Source organism: Amphiura filiformis, unplaced genomic scaffold, assembly GCF_039555335.1.
Source record: "Amphiura filiformis unplaced genomic scaffold, Afil_fr2py scaffold_31, whole genome shotgun sequence".
Classification (NCBI taxonomy): Eukaryota; Metazoa; Echinodermata; class Ophiuroidea; order Amphilepidida; family Amphiuridae; genus Amphiura; species Amphiura filiformis.
The window spans coordinates 359,552-375,059 of NW_027305495.1; the positions used below are offsets into that span (position 1 = coordinate 359,552).

General features: G+C 38.1%; 1 protein-coding gene across 1 annotated transcript in view; it reads left to right on the top strand.

Moving 5' to 3' along the window:
- The first annotated feature begins 353 nt into the window (after nucleotides 1-353).
- The window catches only part of LOC140143885 (ATP-binding cassette sub-family C member 5-like), a 34,605-nt gene continuing 19,450 nt past the window's right edge, over nucleotides 354-15,508 (top strand). The window contains exons 1-11 of the mRNA XM_072165715.1: nucleotides 354-461; nucleotides 1,067-1,300; nucleotides 2,183-2,356; nucleotides 2,675-2,822; nucleotides 5,444-5,592; nucleotides 7,093-7,200; nucleotides 9,365-9,634; nucleotides 10,549-10,818; nucleotides 11,458-11,667; nucleotides 12,432-12,720; nucleotides 14,731-14,915. Coding sequence (XP_072021816.1) covers nucleotides 393-461; nucleotides 1,067-1,300; nucleotides 2,183-2,356; nucleotides 2,675-2,822; nucleotides 5,444-5,592; nucleotides 7,093-7,200; nucleotides 9,365-9,634; nucleotides 10,549-10,818; nucleotides 11,458-11,667; nucleotides 12,432-12,720; nucleotides 14,731-14,915 — 2,106 coding nt within the window. The 5' untranslated portion in view covers nucleotides 354-392. The remainder of the gene's footprint in view (nucleotides 462-1,066; nucleotides 1,301-2,182; nucleotides 2,357-2,674; nucleotides 2,823-5,443; nucleotides 5,593-7,092; nucleotides 7,201-9,364; nucleotides 9,635-10,548; nucleotides 10,819-11,457; nucleotides 11,668-12,431; nucleotides 12,721-14,730; nucleotides 14,916-15,508) is intronic.

Here is a 15,508-nt window from a genome sequence, read left to right on the forward strand (position 1 = left end):
GGGAACCTTTTGGTATATCATACCTGTTTCTATATTATTTTAGATCCTGTTAAAGGCAATTAATACAGGAGTAAAGGATTAAGAGAAAAGAGTAAAAAGATCCGTCTAAGTCTAACACGCACCAGCGTAATAGACATCAAGAAACGCAATATTTGCCGTACAATCTCGCAAAAGTCTGACCCTAATTACACTTAAGATTGCTTAAAAGCTCTTAAAACTTGCATTACGTAAGATAAATAGGCCATACAGGCCTACATGTATGCATTTTGTAAGATTGATTTTCCTCCCTGGATTTTTCTCTTTTTCATTTCAGGCTTGAGGCAAGATGGGCTCATTTACTTACCAAGCATGGAAGTACAGATGCATCACTGTTCAGTGCGTTGTTATATATCATGCGAGGCGGTGTCATCTGTAGTGCATTCGCCCTTGCCATATCAATAAGTTCAGCTTTGGTCTCTTCAGTGAGTAATAGTGACTGCATTTGTGGTTTTGTCCCTGCCGAACAAGTTCAAGACAGGACTAAATGAGCACAGTTTTTGTGTATGTAGGGACATGGTCTGTACGGGGTGTGACAAAATGTCAAACTTACTTTATTTACCTCTTCAACGCCATGGCCATTTGTAACCCATATTGGACCGGACCACATGTAGAGTATGACTTCACAAATTCATTGGGGATATCAAATGCCATGTTTATTAGACCAAGCAAGGGTCATTTAGAGGTCCTCTTAGGATAAGAGTCAACCCTTCAGTAGCTATTTCCTTTCCAACCCTTCAGTAGCTGTTAATATTTCCTCTTCAACCCCTCGGTCGATTATACTACTACTGCTTTTCTTACAGTGCCTACTAATCATCAAAGTAACCAATTGAAATAGATCTTTTAAACAATTTTAAGCTTAATATATTTCAGCAGTCCTACTGGCCATACTTGGCATATCGCTGATGGGCTCAATACATGATATAGGCCTAGGCCTCTTTGCAACCAATAAATTTAGAGGCCGATACTACGACGGGTAGTGCACATGGGCGTGTATACAAAAAACTTATTGTCAATTCTTTTATTTCAGACCGTCGTAATGCGTAGACTCATAGCCTTTACACAATCACCCGAACCTGACTTTATTTACGGCTGCCTATTAGTTGTTGCGTTCACAAGTCTCCAGTTGACAACGGCTACTTGTTTGAGTTTAGGGTTCTACTTGAGTGCACGTGTGGCTGGAAGGATACGAGCAGCATTGGTGGCGATGGTTTATCATAAAATATTACGATTGCGAAGTTTAAAGGGGAAATCTGTTGGGGAGGTAAGCTACCGTGTATTAAGTGACGTAACCAGGACTTTTTCAGCGGGAGGGGCAAAAGGTGACAAGGGAGGTAAGACAACTTTCAAGGGGACAAAATTTGATGAAAATGGTCTAGAGCTAAAACGTTTTGGGTGAGGCGCTCACATATTGGTTTTGTTGTTGTTGTTTTTTGATAAGGGTGTGCCACAGCCAGATCCGAACTTGAGATAGAAAACTGGGTAAAAGAAAAATGGGTCTAGGGAACCTTGCTCTAATGGTAATGATACCGAATATTTTCAATTTTCTTTCTCGTACAGTGGTGTTGAGGTATGGAACAAAATTGATTATGATGTAAGGAACGCCTCAAATTTAAAATGTTTTAAGAATATGTATAAGTTTAAGCAAGGAAGTACTAGAAGTACTTCCATGGTTTAAGCTAAGTGTATTTATATATAGAGATGTTCATTTGTTTGTTTGTTTTTGGTCAAATAACTATTTCTCTAGTTGGTGCTATATTATTTTGTCATGCTGGTTTGATTTGATATGTGTTAATAATTTTTGTTGTATTATATGTAATTTTAAATTTCTGTTGTGCAATTGTTATATGATGCAGGGCCCCGTGTAAGAACAGCATTTTTGCTGATCGGGTTACCCTGAGTAAATATGATGTAATAAAACTGATCTGCCGGCCAAGGGGATCCGCGGTCAAAAATGGGGGTCTCATGAACTGATCTGAAAGGGGGTGTTGGGAATGAGCAGCTGTCAAAAATGGATGTCTCTGGAACTGACCACTTCAATTTCGTCACAGATTTTTGAAAAAGGAGAGGAATCTAAGCTAGGATTCAACATACATGACATAGCACTAATAATACGTGTATGTTTTTTCTTCCTTTTTTTTATCAGATCATTAATCTGTGTACCAATGACAGCCAAAGAGTGTTTGATCTCGGTATGTTCCTACCAATGGGAATCGTTGGAGTTTTTATTTGTGTGTTCAGTCTCATTGCCTCTTACGTTATCCTTGGTTGGACGGCGGTTCTTGGGACAATATCTTATATCATGTTTTATCCACTACAGGTCAGTGAAACAAATGGAGGAGGGTTGGGTGCAGTTCTATATGAAATTGATACAGTTGTAAGGGCTGTGAGACTTTAAAATAGGGGTTTCGATGAGAAAATGAAAAAGATGGGGTATTAGATGAAAGCTGATGAAAGATGGACTTTTGAGACATTAGTCTAAATAAAATTGCATCAGATGGCTTATTGCATCAGGTGATAAAAGCAGTGTTAAGGCGACCAAAAAACCGCAGGTTCTACAGGCAGAACTAAAGTCATTCTTGAGTCGAGTCGTTACAATATTTTTCAATTGGTTTTGTTTGTGTTTATTCATATACAGATTATTTTGTCCAAACTGATAACTCGCTTTCGTCAACACTGCATTAAAATCACAGATAAACGCGTACGTCTCATGAGTGAAGTTGTAACTTGCATTAAGCTTATCAAGATGTACGCTTGGGAGATTCCATTTGCAAAGCAAATAGGAGGTAAGATCACAACCCTGTAATTATAATTATTACCTTTTTAAAATCCAAGTTGCATAGTATTAGAGGGGAGTAATAATTCCAACATAATTATTTGAATTATGCAAATGACCATGGTGAGCAAGGTCTAATACAACATGAATAGAATAAATTTTGAGAACTCTTGTCCTTGGGATTGAATGGAGCAATAATCTTCAGATCCCCACCCACTATATAACCCTAGACTAATCTAAATCCATACCCATACTGCGCATGTATCTGTGTTATGCTTGTAGTGACGACAGAAAATCTTACCGCTTGTATCGTGTTGGACTCGTGAAAATAATCTCGCGCGGCTTGTGGTTGTGCACCTTCCCGTGCTGTTGTATTGAGCTCTGAAATTCGTATAACATGTATAATAATATATTTAATAACAATTGTGGTCAAAAGGTCAATTAAGACACAACTGCACAGTCTCAATGCAATCAGAATCTGGTTGCAAATTAAAGTCCGACCATCATGCAGTTATTGTTAACTACATGTATACACACAACACAGGGGCGCTCACAATAGGCAATTGACCCCTACTGGTAGCGTTGTGTTGTAGATATAGGAGATGAACTAGTTAGCGTCATATATCAGAAAGTATAAAAGCTATGATTTTAGTACTTGCTCTATGTTTCAATTATTTATTCTTTTCAAAATATCTGAATTTTCAACCCGGTACAAGCTTTAATAACAGGGGACCATACATTTGTATGAGAAAGCAATCCTACCATCTGTCCAAACTCCCGTGTTATTCCAATGCACATTTTGCTTGACCGGGCAGCCCTGGCTTGGTCGTATTTGGAAGATTGGTGTCACAAAACCGTAATAGGTACAAATTTAGTACTTTCTGTGAATCAAGTATGGTTTATTCTCTACATGTCAATTTTTAAATCATTAGCATGGTCCTTGTAACAACGGGGGACCGCCTTGATGAGTAAATGACAGCAAACCAGTGAAAAATACCCCAAAACTCGGTCAGTGGAGCTCCGTCCGTACATGTCAATAGCGACATTATCGATTGGATTAATCGACCGTAGCGGACAATTCGATCGCTCATTGGATTAATATTATCACGTGGTAATAATTTGCATTGGACAATAGATTATTATAATGGTTTAGTACTGCATATCTTCACTAAGCGGGTTTATGTCTGGAAAGGTCGCGGTGAATTTGTCGTGGACATAACTGCACTATGCACGTTTTTGACAGAAAGTTGACGAATGGGGGCAGCAGTCTACTTTGTTTGGCTTATAATTGGCAAAAAATGAGACTCATAACATCATGTATTGATATAGAATCGCATATACGCAGTTGGGCGCAGCACCTAGTTTACGCATTGCGAAATGCATGACTGGTGCATGATGTGGATCTATGCAAGCGTAAGTTGTGACTTTATTGACAAGCGCATAAACAAAAACCAAACATTTTTTGCCATTATAAGCCATTGGCATACAGATCATGTGTCAAACACAATCATATATGACATTGCCAACACTGAGCCTCTTGTAAGGAATCACCAGCTGATAAAATTATTCCTAGGGCACATCCTTTGTCTGTTATATACTAGACAGCCTGCTATAAGTAATGCTCTCTATATACCTCCTTCATGTCCTTGTGGCAAAAGGAGACCTGACATCCAATGTGTGTTAGGGTAGGATGAAGGGATGATTCAACAGAACAGATGGCCGTACATGCTCAAGATCGCTGGTCATTGAGGAATCTTGTGGTAGTGTGACGGGACTGAGCGGCTTGGCTGTTTTGTTGTTAACTTACGCCCCTCTGGGATCAAAGCATGAAAACCCCATCAACTCAAGGGGTATGACACACGTTTCGCAAAATTTCGAATCCCCGTACAGCTTCTTCTCCAGCTGATGATTTTGTATATGTGTTTCTGGTTTGATTTGTATAGTATAAGTGATGAAAATGATTGTAATACAAAATTACTGTTTCACTAGGATCCACAACATGCTCATCTATCAAGGGCACACGTCTTTAACCTCAATACATTTGTACATTCATTAAAGCCATATTATAACATTTGCTGAAATTTATAGAATTCTATTTTTTACACGATTAAATTGTACTTTATTAAACCAATATACCCTGCAAAAATCAAGACTCTAGGTGCTGTAGTTTTGTCAAAATCCGAGATTTTGAATAAAACGCCGGAACCGGCGCTTTATTATTACGATGGAATTATTAGTCGAACGCATACGCGATGTTCATAACACACAGTACGTACACGGCGTGCGGGACAGTGATATAAACAACAAAGGGTCGTACCATAACATGACCGAAGGAGTGGTACGTATTGGCAACATGTGCGCTGGTAGTAAATTCCAATTTTCTTTGCTTTGCCGTAGTTGTTCGGCTCAAAAATAAAAGGGGATATATCTGAGAGTAAAAGCTAACATTTTATGGCAAAGAAATGCTAATCTATTTTGTTTGAAAATGTTATAATATGGCTTTGTTTGGGTACTAAATCTCATACTCTGCAACTTGAGTGCAATTTTGGACTATGATTGTTTAATTGAGGTTATTGAACTATGCCATTGGGATGAGGCCATTGTGGTCCATAGTGTTTCTTCAATTTTCAGCTATACGCAATCAAGAACGCAGTGTTCTAGAGAAGGCTGGCTATGTACAAAGTCTCAGTACTAGTATGCTGCCTGTAGTGTCAATTATGAGTGCGTCATTTACCATCATCCTTCATACATCATTGGGCTATGACATTGATGTAGCACAGGTTTGTTTGTTTGTTTATATGTTTATCTTAGAATATGTATTACTATGAAATACAAATGACATAATATGAGGATGGTGAATAATACATACAGGCCCAAACAGAATAAGATATAAATGAAGATCAAACAAAAAACCCACCAGTCAAAACCCTTTTCCCACAGTTTTCCCCAGTAAAAACCTACAATTTATTTTTACGAAAAAAATCCAACTTTTTGCGGTAATTTTGTGCGAACTGTTGTCACAATTTCTGGTCAAGTTATAATAATGGTCAGAATAATTAAACAAAAATAGTTTGCGTCTGATGATCCTGTCACAGCCTGTGATTGATTGTGTATCGCGTAACCAGACAAGTCACCGCCCTACACTATGATCAGCTTGTAATAGGCGAGACTTATTCGGTTTTTGTTACTGCGCGCGTCAATAAAGTCCCATCCTACGCCTGCATAAATTTAGAAAGACACGTGTCTGTCAAGCAATACGCGGTTCGCGTGGGTGGAGCGCCAAGCTCTTTTAGACTTGTCCAAGTCTTTTGGGTTTCCCCTCCCCCCTCCCCAAAGTTGTTGATCAACTGCCTATTAAAATACTATAGGCCTAAACACGTCCACGATATACCATTCCCACATTCATCCAGGCGGTCCTCTCTATTTATATTCACTCACTAATCTTAGCTACGCGACTCACTAATTAGTTAAGATAATGTATACTCACACTTTAATGCCAAACCCCAGGTTCAGTGTTAGGTTACAAACCACAGCTATCATGATTTTGGTGAAACTAACCCAAAAGTCACATTGTGTGAAGTTCGAGATAATTATGTATATTTTGAATAGGGCTATTATAATTTTGAATGGCTATTTGACGGAGCTCTTGACTGAAATTAATCAGTTTGTATGCTTATAACTGGATAAATATGACAAGACATGCTTTTTTAAATGTTCAATGCAAATGGAAGCCGTTTTGAGAATTTGATGAGACATTGAAATTAATCAATTTGCTTAGAAGAAGCATTTTGGGTAAAAAATCTAATATCTGGATACATTTGGGCAAAAATGGTGGCATTTACTACACATAAATTCAAGCTTCACAGATGCGGTCGCAGGCGGTCGCAATCTTTTTCTAGTTCAAATTGTCTAGGTCCCGGAAGAAACACGAGGAGCTAATCTTGGCTGCGAAGGCTCACTATGATAGATCTAGGGTCTGCACTGCTTGGCTGGAAGCCTGGGGTTGCAAGTCCCTGAATTGTAGTTAAATAGCTTTTGGAGTCATTTGGTGATACTAATGTCCGTGCTTTATCTCCTACACAGCAAGTGTTCATTTCAAATGGAGAAATCCTATTGCAATTCACTCTTCCTGTGTGGACGATTTAATGTCGTCCATGTACGGATTTCAATTGAATAGCCCAATGTGCCAAGACCCTGTGAATTTGACGTAGTATACTCTAAATCACCAAGATTTGTTTTCTGCTTCAAACATTGATTCTATTTTTATTGATTCCTTACAGGCTTTCACTTACCTGGCATTACTGAATGCTACTCGTGTTATTATAATGGGAATACCTTTTGCTGCCAAGGCAATTGCAGAAACACTTGTGGCCATGCCACGGGTAAAGGTAAATATTGGCTGGACATAAGCAGTGGGGGTCGGTATGGGGTTAAAGTGAGTATTGGCTGGACTTATCCAGGGGGATGGGGGCACGGGGTTAAGGGAAATATTGGCTGGACATAACCAGAGGGGGCCGGCAGGGCTTATAGGAAATATTGGCTGGACATAACCAGAGGGAGTGGGCAGGGGGTTAAGATAAGTATTGGCTGGACAGAACCAGAGGGGAGGGCAGGGGAAGATTGCTTCTGTGGAAACATATTTACTAGTAAAATTAGGATGACACAAATTACAGCATATATGTTTGTACTCTTTTGCTCCCTTTGCACACTAAGTCTATTTACATGCCTGAGAAAGTGTATATGGTAAGAATAGTCAATAGGGCAGTAACGAAGAATAAGCTTATCAAATTAAAAGTTTGAAAATATCTATTTTGATTGGTTACTCAGATGGGTGTATCTTGCAATTCGTCGGGTGTATTACATAGTGACGGATGTTAAACTTCGCCAGAAAAAAAGTTTTTGAGTTAGACGCGATCAAAGAGTACGCCGATTTGTGATCACCCATAGCAGAACACTGTCAAGTAAAATCCTCTAAAAGTTGCTGTATTTTAAAAAACTAGTGTCTAAAGTATCTTGAAACATCTATCACATGAAGAATTATTCGCTATTAAATCAGTAAAATGATTACAAAGTTATACGTCAGTATGTAAAAACGTGAAAACGTTGCACCCTAACATCCGTCACACATCCGTCACTATGTCTTGCGCCAATATCGCGCACGCTAATCTGGTCTCTCGTGTTGATCTATGGACATCCGTCACACATCCGTCACTATGTCTTGCGCATAAAAGTCGGATCAAGGAAGGACTTCGAAGCATCCGTCGGTTCTTTACGCTTATTATTAAACGCTTTTTTCGTAATAAAACCGACTGGTCACGAGTGCCCACGACATACATGGCATATTGTATTTGAGTATTTACTCCTGATCTTACTAGTACTCACTCTCATGATATAGCTAATCACACAAACTGTAACTTCTTTTTACAGAACGCCAATGATTGTATTCAGTTTTTACCAATTTACACTGTATTATTTGTAAATTTGGAGCCGCCTCTAAACGCCTCTGAACATATTTTGATCATCTTTCAATAACCTACTCATTAAAAAGGATCACATTTTCATTTTTTATTACTTAATCATCCCTTTTATATTGTAAAGCTTTGAAATAATGTCTTAAAATAATTGTCGAATCAACTCGAACCATTAAAAATTTATTAAAAGTGATATTTTACTAAAATAATGATCCATTGAATATCTGCTCTACGTAAACGTTTTTGGTTTATACCCAGTTATCAACATCCGTCAAGAAATCATGTAGGTTTCAATGAACAATATTGAATTACGTACGTTCAAATTGAAAAATAATGTTTTTACATAGTGACGGATGTGACAGATACGCCATACAATTTAGTTGTTTTTCCGAGTAAACGGCGTTTTACATAGTGACGGATGTTTAGATACGCCACTATGTAAAACGTCGGGTAATGTAATATATCAACATCCGTCATTTGCATAATTAATTAACTAATTAATTATGCAAACTTGAGCTTCACAACTTGGTAATATTATACTACTCACTATTTAAAATACATTGGCCAATTTTCATAAAAATGACAAAAATCAACATACGTCACTATGTAATACACCCGACGAATTAACCAATCAGGGGCGCTGTAATAAAGTGTAGTAGTGCTCATGGGGTTAAGATATTGGCAGGTTTTATTCAGGAGAGAGATAAAGAATTGATGGGAGAAATAGAAAGAACGAATGAGATGAGAGATAGAGGGAGAGAGAATTTGAGAATAAGAGCAGATGTAAGAGGAAGAGATTTGAACGCAGCAAGCATAGCGCAGCAAGCATAGCGCAGCAAGCATAGCGCAGCAAGCACAGACAAGAGTGTATTCGATTTAAATCAGCCTGTATACCTGCAAATTGAGGTCATGTCTTCCATAGAGGTGTATGGATTTTAACGGGTATAGCCCAATACTATAGACAAGTTATGAAACACAGTAGCTTATCTAACATGGTGTTCACAGGCAACAAGATCAAAATTGATTGAAGTGAATGCCCTGGTGTGTGTCTTTATTGCTTAATTCAATTTACATTATACAGGAATTATTGTTAATGGAAGAAATAGAGCCCATTGAAAACAAGCCTAACAACCCAGAGAATGCCATAGAAATCAGCAATGCCACATTTGCATGGGATAAAGAGAGTACTAGCTCATCAGAGTCCAGAATTGTTAGTTTACAGCAACAGCAGCAGCAGCAGGAAGGGAAAGATAATCAGCTACAGCGGACAAATGGAGAAATGGAGATTTTGCTTGATGATGGCTCAAGTGTGGTTACATGTCTTTTTGATATAAATTTGGTTGTTAAAAAGGTGTGTATTGAGGGCGACATTTTATTTATACCAGTTTAGTTGAATTAATGAGTGTGTTGGTAGAAATGTGCATCATAATTTCATGGGAACCAGGAACCACTTCAAGTGGCACATGCTATATATTTTTGGAATCAAAACTGATAAAATAAAGCTTACTTACTGTAAGGGGAAGATTAAGGGTCGCGCCTTACTGATTATTTATGTTTTTACTTTGTATTCTTTGACAGCAAAAATAGTGTGATCACATTTTTGCCCAAATATTGTAAGTTGTTTACATTGAAGCCATATTATAACATTTTCATACAAAATAGATTTACTGTCCACTTTTTTGAGCCGTACATAAGGCAATGCAAAGAAAATTGGAATTTACTACCAGCGCCGATGTCGCCAATACGTAACACACCTTCGGTCGTGTTATGATACACCCCTTTATTGTGTAGATCACCGTCCTGCACGACATGTATACGTACTGTGTTATGAACATCGCGTATGCGTCCGACTAATATTTCTATCGTAATAATAAAAGGACGGTTCCTGCTTTTTATTCAAAATCTCGGATTTTGACAAAACTACAACACCTAGAGTCTTGATTTTTGCAGGGTATGTTGGTATAATACAGAATATAAAAAACAGAATTTTGAGAATTATTGAGGGCGTCCTCCTCAGCAAATGTTATAATATGGCTTTAACGAAAAGCATGCATGTTACAGCGCGCATTGCAGGAAAACTTAACGTCTGACCTTGTGTAATGTTGTGCGTAGAATGTGCACGCTTTATTGGGTCCATAGTGATTTCAACTGATGCGTTTTGACAAGTCACCGTGAGTGAATTTTAATAATAACGGCGTGAGGGTAATAGAATTTCAAACTGCTATAAAATTATATTGACATTGTATTTTTTTCTTTCAAATAAAGGGTTCTCTTGTAGGTATTTGTGGCAGTGTCGGCAGTGGTAAAAGCTCATTAATATCCACCCTCCTAGGGCGTATGGTGAAAATGGATGGCACCGTAGCACTAGAGGGTTCCATAGCGTATGTCTCACAACAAGCATGCATATTCAATGCAACTGTAAAAGAAAACATCTTATTTGGGGATGATTATGATGAGGAGAGATATACCAAAGCCATTGATGTTTGTAACTTGCAGGAGGATTTAGACAGCTTAGCACATGGAGATGAAACTGAGGTATGATTGATTGATTGATTGATTGATTGATTGATTGATTACTTGATTGATTGATTACTTGATTGATTGATTGATTGATAATGAGGTTATGATGATGAGAGATATGCCAAAAACATTGATTCTTACAAGAGGATTTAGGGAGATGATACTGAGGTAAGAATTATTGATTTATTGTTTGCTTGATTGATTGACTGATTGATAAACAATGAGGTTATGATGAGGATAAATTGTAGGATTTAGATATCTTAGCACAGGATTGATTGATTGATGAGATTATGATGAGGAGAGATATGTCAAAGTCATTGATGCTTGTAGATTACTGGATGAATTGTTTACCTTAGCACAGAGAGATGAAATTGAGGTTAGTTGTTTGGTGAAATGAACAATTGAAAATTTTAAATTCAAATTGATTCCAATTCCACTTAAAATTCATTTGTTTTTATCTCATCCAATGCAATGAATAAATGGAAGACGTGACCTTAATCTTCCACATTAGGACTTGGCACTTCATTAAAGAATATTCCATACTTCATGTCAAGTCTGTACTATCATAAATTGTCTTGTTTTGTTAATGATAACTTCAGCACCATTTACATTGTAGAGCTATAATCTTCATCAAAATATTTATACTTTTTACAGATCGGCGAAAGAGGAATTAACCTAAGTGGTGGTCAGAAGCAACGTGTTAGTATGGCAAGGGCGCTTTACTCAGATGCGGATGTGTACCTTTTAGACGACCCTTTGAGTGCAGTGGATACTCACGTAGGACAGCACATCTTTAGACATTGCATCAAAGATGCATTACAAGGGAATGGAAAATCAGTTGTATTTGTCACTCATCAACTACAGGTATCTGTTTATTATATGTGTGAATTAGAAATGATCCATATCAAAAGAATGCACTTGTCGGCTGCTCCATGTTTAATTTCTCTTTTTACATAATAGCTAGGAACAAATACCAGACTCATCTCAAGAGGAGATCACTTCAAATTATCCCCAAGTCACATACAAATCGTCGGTCGCAACACATAGTGGCGTACGTGAAGGACAAAATACGTCTCCGAGCAAACCGTTTTTGAAGTAACGGGGTCTATACTTCTCCACTGTTATCTCTCAGTGGCCCGATTCCATTTGAAATTGAAGTTTAAGGTTCAAACTATTAAACTGTGTCTTTAATGATTAACCAGGAATAACTGTTATAGGATAATAGTTAGCTCTAAAGCTATACGCCACTATGTGAAACGGAAAATTTTGAAAATCACTCTACGCCACTATGTGTTGCGACCGACGAAATGTTCTTGGCATTCCTAACCCATGTGACTTGGGAATGATTTTAAGTGACCTAAACTTGAGATGAGTTGGGTACTCATTCCTTGCTATTATGTGATAAGCAAATATTCTTTTTCATACACAGTGAAATAATCCCAAGGTTTATTTGACCATCTAAACCATGCTTTAATTTCAAATGTAGAAAGACCTGCTTGATTTCACTGCTCGTGAATATTGCTCATGAATAGTGCACTGTGAATATTGCACTCGTGAATATTGCTCGTGAACATAGCTCGTGAATATAGTTAAAATATTAAAATGTAAAGCATATTTTTCTCATACAGTACTTGGCGGACTGTGACTATGTCGTGCTGATGCGCGATGGTAGGATATTGGAGGAGGGTAAACACAATGACGTAATGGCCAAAGATGGAGAATACGCAAATCTAATACGAACATTTCATATGGACGAAAGCGAAGACAAGGACGAGCAGTACACGAGCAGTAATCATGAATCAAAGACAAGTCTTGATGAGGCAAGTAGCTTGACGTCATCAGTGGATGAGATCGGAAGCAAGAAGGACGTGAGACCAAACTTTCTAAGGTCTTCGTCAGATAAACTGGAATATGAAGGTTAGTGTATGAGTGTAGCAGGCTCTGACTCCTGATTGGAGGAATATTTGGAGTTTTTTATTTATCTTAAAATTCATGACCACTGTCCACTATATCAGAAATGTATATCCAAAAAAGTTTATATTGGCAGTATTGTGTGTGGGACTAGGATAGATAAAACAAAATTAACATAAATAATGGATAGTATAAATTGAACCTCAACCTGATTAAGCATGAAGTTTCTTTGCTGAGTTTTTTCTAGTCTTGGTCCCAGCCAGTTTGTGCTCCTTCGTCACTAAACAAACCATCTGACGACAATCTCATAGTGCGTCTTTTCTAACTAGCCGAACATCATCTCATACTAAGCTTTGATGAATCGGCTGTTAATCAAACACTGAGTTTCAATGGTTGATGGACAGCCATGCACTAATATAAATCCACACAATGCATGCCAGTATTTAAAGCGCTGCGGCTTTTCTATCACGAAATTGCGCTTTCAGACGATTGGCACCGTGGCTCCGCTCCTAGTCGGGCCCAGACATGGGTGCCGTTTGACATGATGTCGTAACATATTGCAGGGCAGCAAAGATAATTTCTTTTCTGGGATCTTGACCTGCTGTTTGTAATATTTTATGCGACGGCAGAGCGCAATCTGTAACACCATGTGCCTGTCAATAGGCCCCCTCTTTTGAAGTCGACTATACCCGATGACCCCTTTTTTAAAAGCCATACCCGATGACCCCCCTTTTTTTAGTTGCGGCTACCCAATGACCCCCTATTTTTGGTTGCGGCTACCCAATGACCCCCTTTTTTCTAGAATAGCATCATCAAAATGCAACAAAAAATGCCGAAACTGTCAAATTTTGCTCCATTTTTTCAAAATTAAGCCGAAATTTTCAAAATTTTGCTCCATTTTTTAAATTTTTTCTACCCGATGACCCTTTTTTTAAAATCTTATACTCGATGACCCCCTTTTTTCAAAATATTGTACCCAATGACCTCCTTTTTTATTTTGTTTGTACCCAATGACCCCCTTTTTTTAAAATAACGCTTTGTACCCGATAGGCCCCTACTTCGCGACTCCGGTAGGCACATACCCGTCACTTCCAAAGTTGAGTGCCCCCCCGGCCTGGGCCACTGGGTGGTGTGCCCCGGGGGTCCAGAGCAAAACCATGATGGGGGTCCTGGGGGTAGCACATCTGAAAGGTCCGGCTTGATGCAGTGATGCTTTTTCTTGGCCAAAAATTAGCATGTTGACTTTCCCGATGCACTGTTGCATTTTTAGCTGCTGTATATTTTGGACACAATTTATATTTTAAGAATTATGGTGTTCCCAGAAAATGTTCAGAGCCATAGAAAAATGGTAAGATCTTAGGATATTTTTCCTCTGTATTTATTTTTTTTCTGCTCCCGTACCAGCTTACTGTGGATTTTGTAGCCCCGGAATGTGAAGTGATCAAGGACGGAAATATTGATTTCAAGATATATCCAAACAAAGTAAATAATTCCCCTTGATTCCTATTGTTTTGAACTGAGTGTCCAAATTCTATGGAAATTTCTGCAAAATGTAGCTTTGCCATGCTGTTTATAATCCTGTAGAAACTGAGAATTGTATATGGCCGACTTGCTTGATCACACCACATTTTGTGTGGTATTATCATCCGTTTGGATGTTAAAAACTGTCATTGGTTGTGAAATTTTTGAATGCTAATTAACCAATGATCTGCATAGAAATTTATTGATCCTTTAAATGTAGGAGGGTTCGTGACTCTGATCTGTGAACGGGAAAGACAAAACAAATCCCCCTGGACATCATTTTGGTGCTGTGTTACTATGCAACTACTTGCAAAGTGCACACATTTTTTCAATTGTACACAATTTTAGCCCTAAAATTAAGGTGAAATTGTATATTTACCAGGTTAATTTTCAATTTTACACCTCTTGGAGTATTAAAAACTTTGGGAGAGGGGTTGGGGTTGGTGTTAATGTAAAGAAAAGTACAAACTTTCATCTATTGTGTCGTTGTCACAGGCGGTCTGATTAAGGATGAATCCGTGGAAGCCAGAGTAAACCGATTCCAGACGGTGCTTTCATATATCAGGGCGTGTGGTGGGTTTATCGTAGCTATCTTCATGCTGTTTCCCTTTGTTCTGTTTGCATTTGGTAGTATATTTAGTAATTGGTGGCTCAGTTACTGGTTCCAACAAGGTGATGGGGTAAGTGATAGTAGACAGAAATGAAACTTAGATCATGACACTAACACCTTTCAATGATGCATTGGGAACGATTTTAAGTGACCTAAACTTGAGATGAATTTATTCACAGATTGTGCACAGATTGACTATATAAACACATCACCTACAGTAATTACCCCCTTCATTGTCTTAATTTGTGTCTTAATATAGCTCAAAATTCCGTTGCAATGGTGACCCTTTGAATGAAAAAGATGCTGATTCAAACGTTTCACCAAAACCCATTGCAAACTTTGCTTTTTGCAGCTGGTTGTCGCTGGGCACTGTGCGCCATATGTCAGCAGTCAACTAGAGAATGCTATGGTACACTGACTTCAGTAGCTTTTTCGCGCAACTTTTGAAAATATTTCTTTTATCAAATAGTCAGCATGGCTACCAACTTTGAGCTATCCAGACAAAAGATGCATCAAAAATTACAGAACTTAAACTGCGTTTGTTGGGGGTTTATTTTTAAATTTAGATTTTGAGTTGTCGTCTCATAATGAAGGGATAATTACTTTTTGCGATGTGTTTACTTTGCTAAGATGGTAATTGTTTGTGGAACAACAGCAAAATCA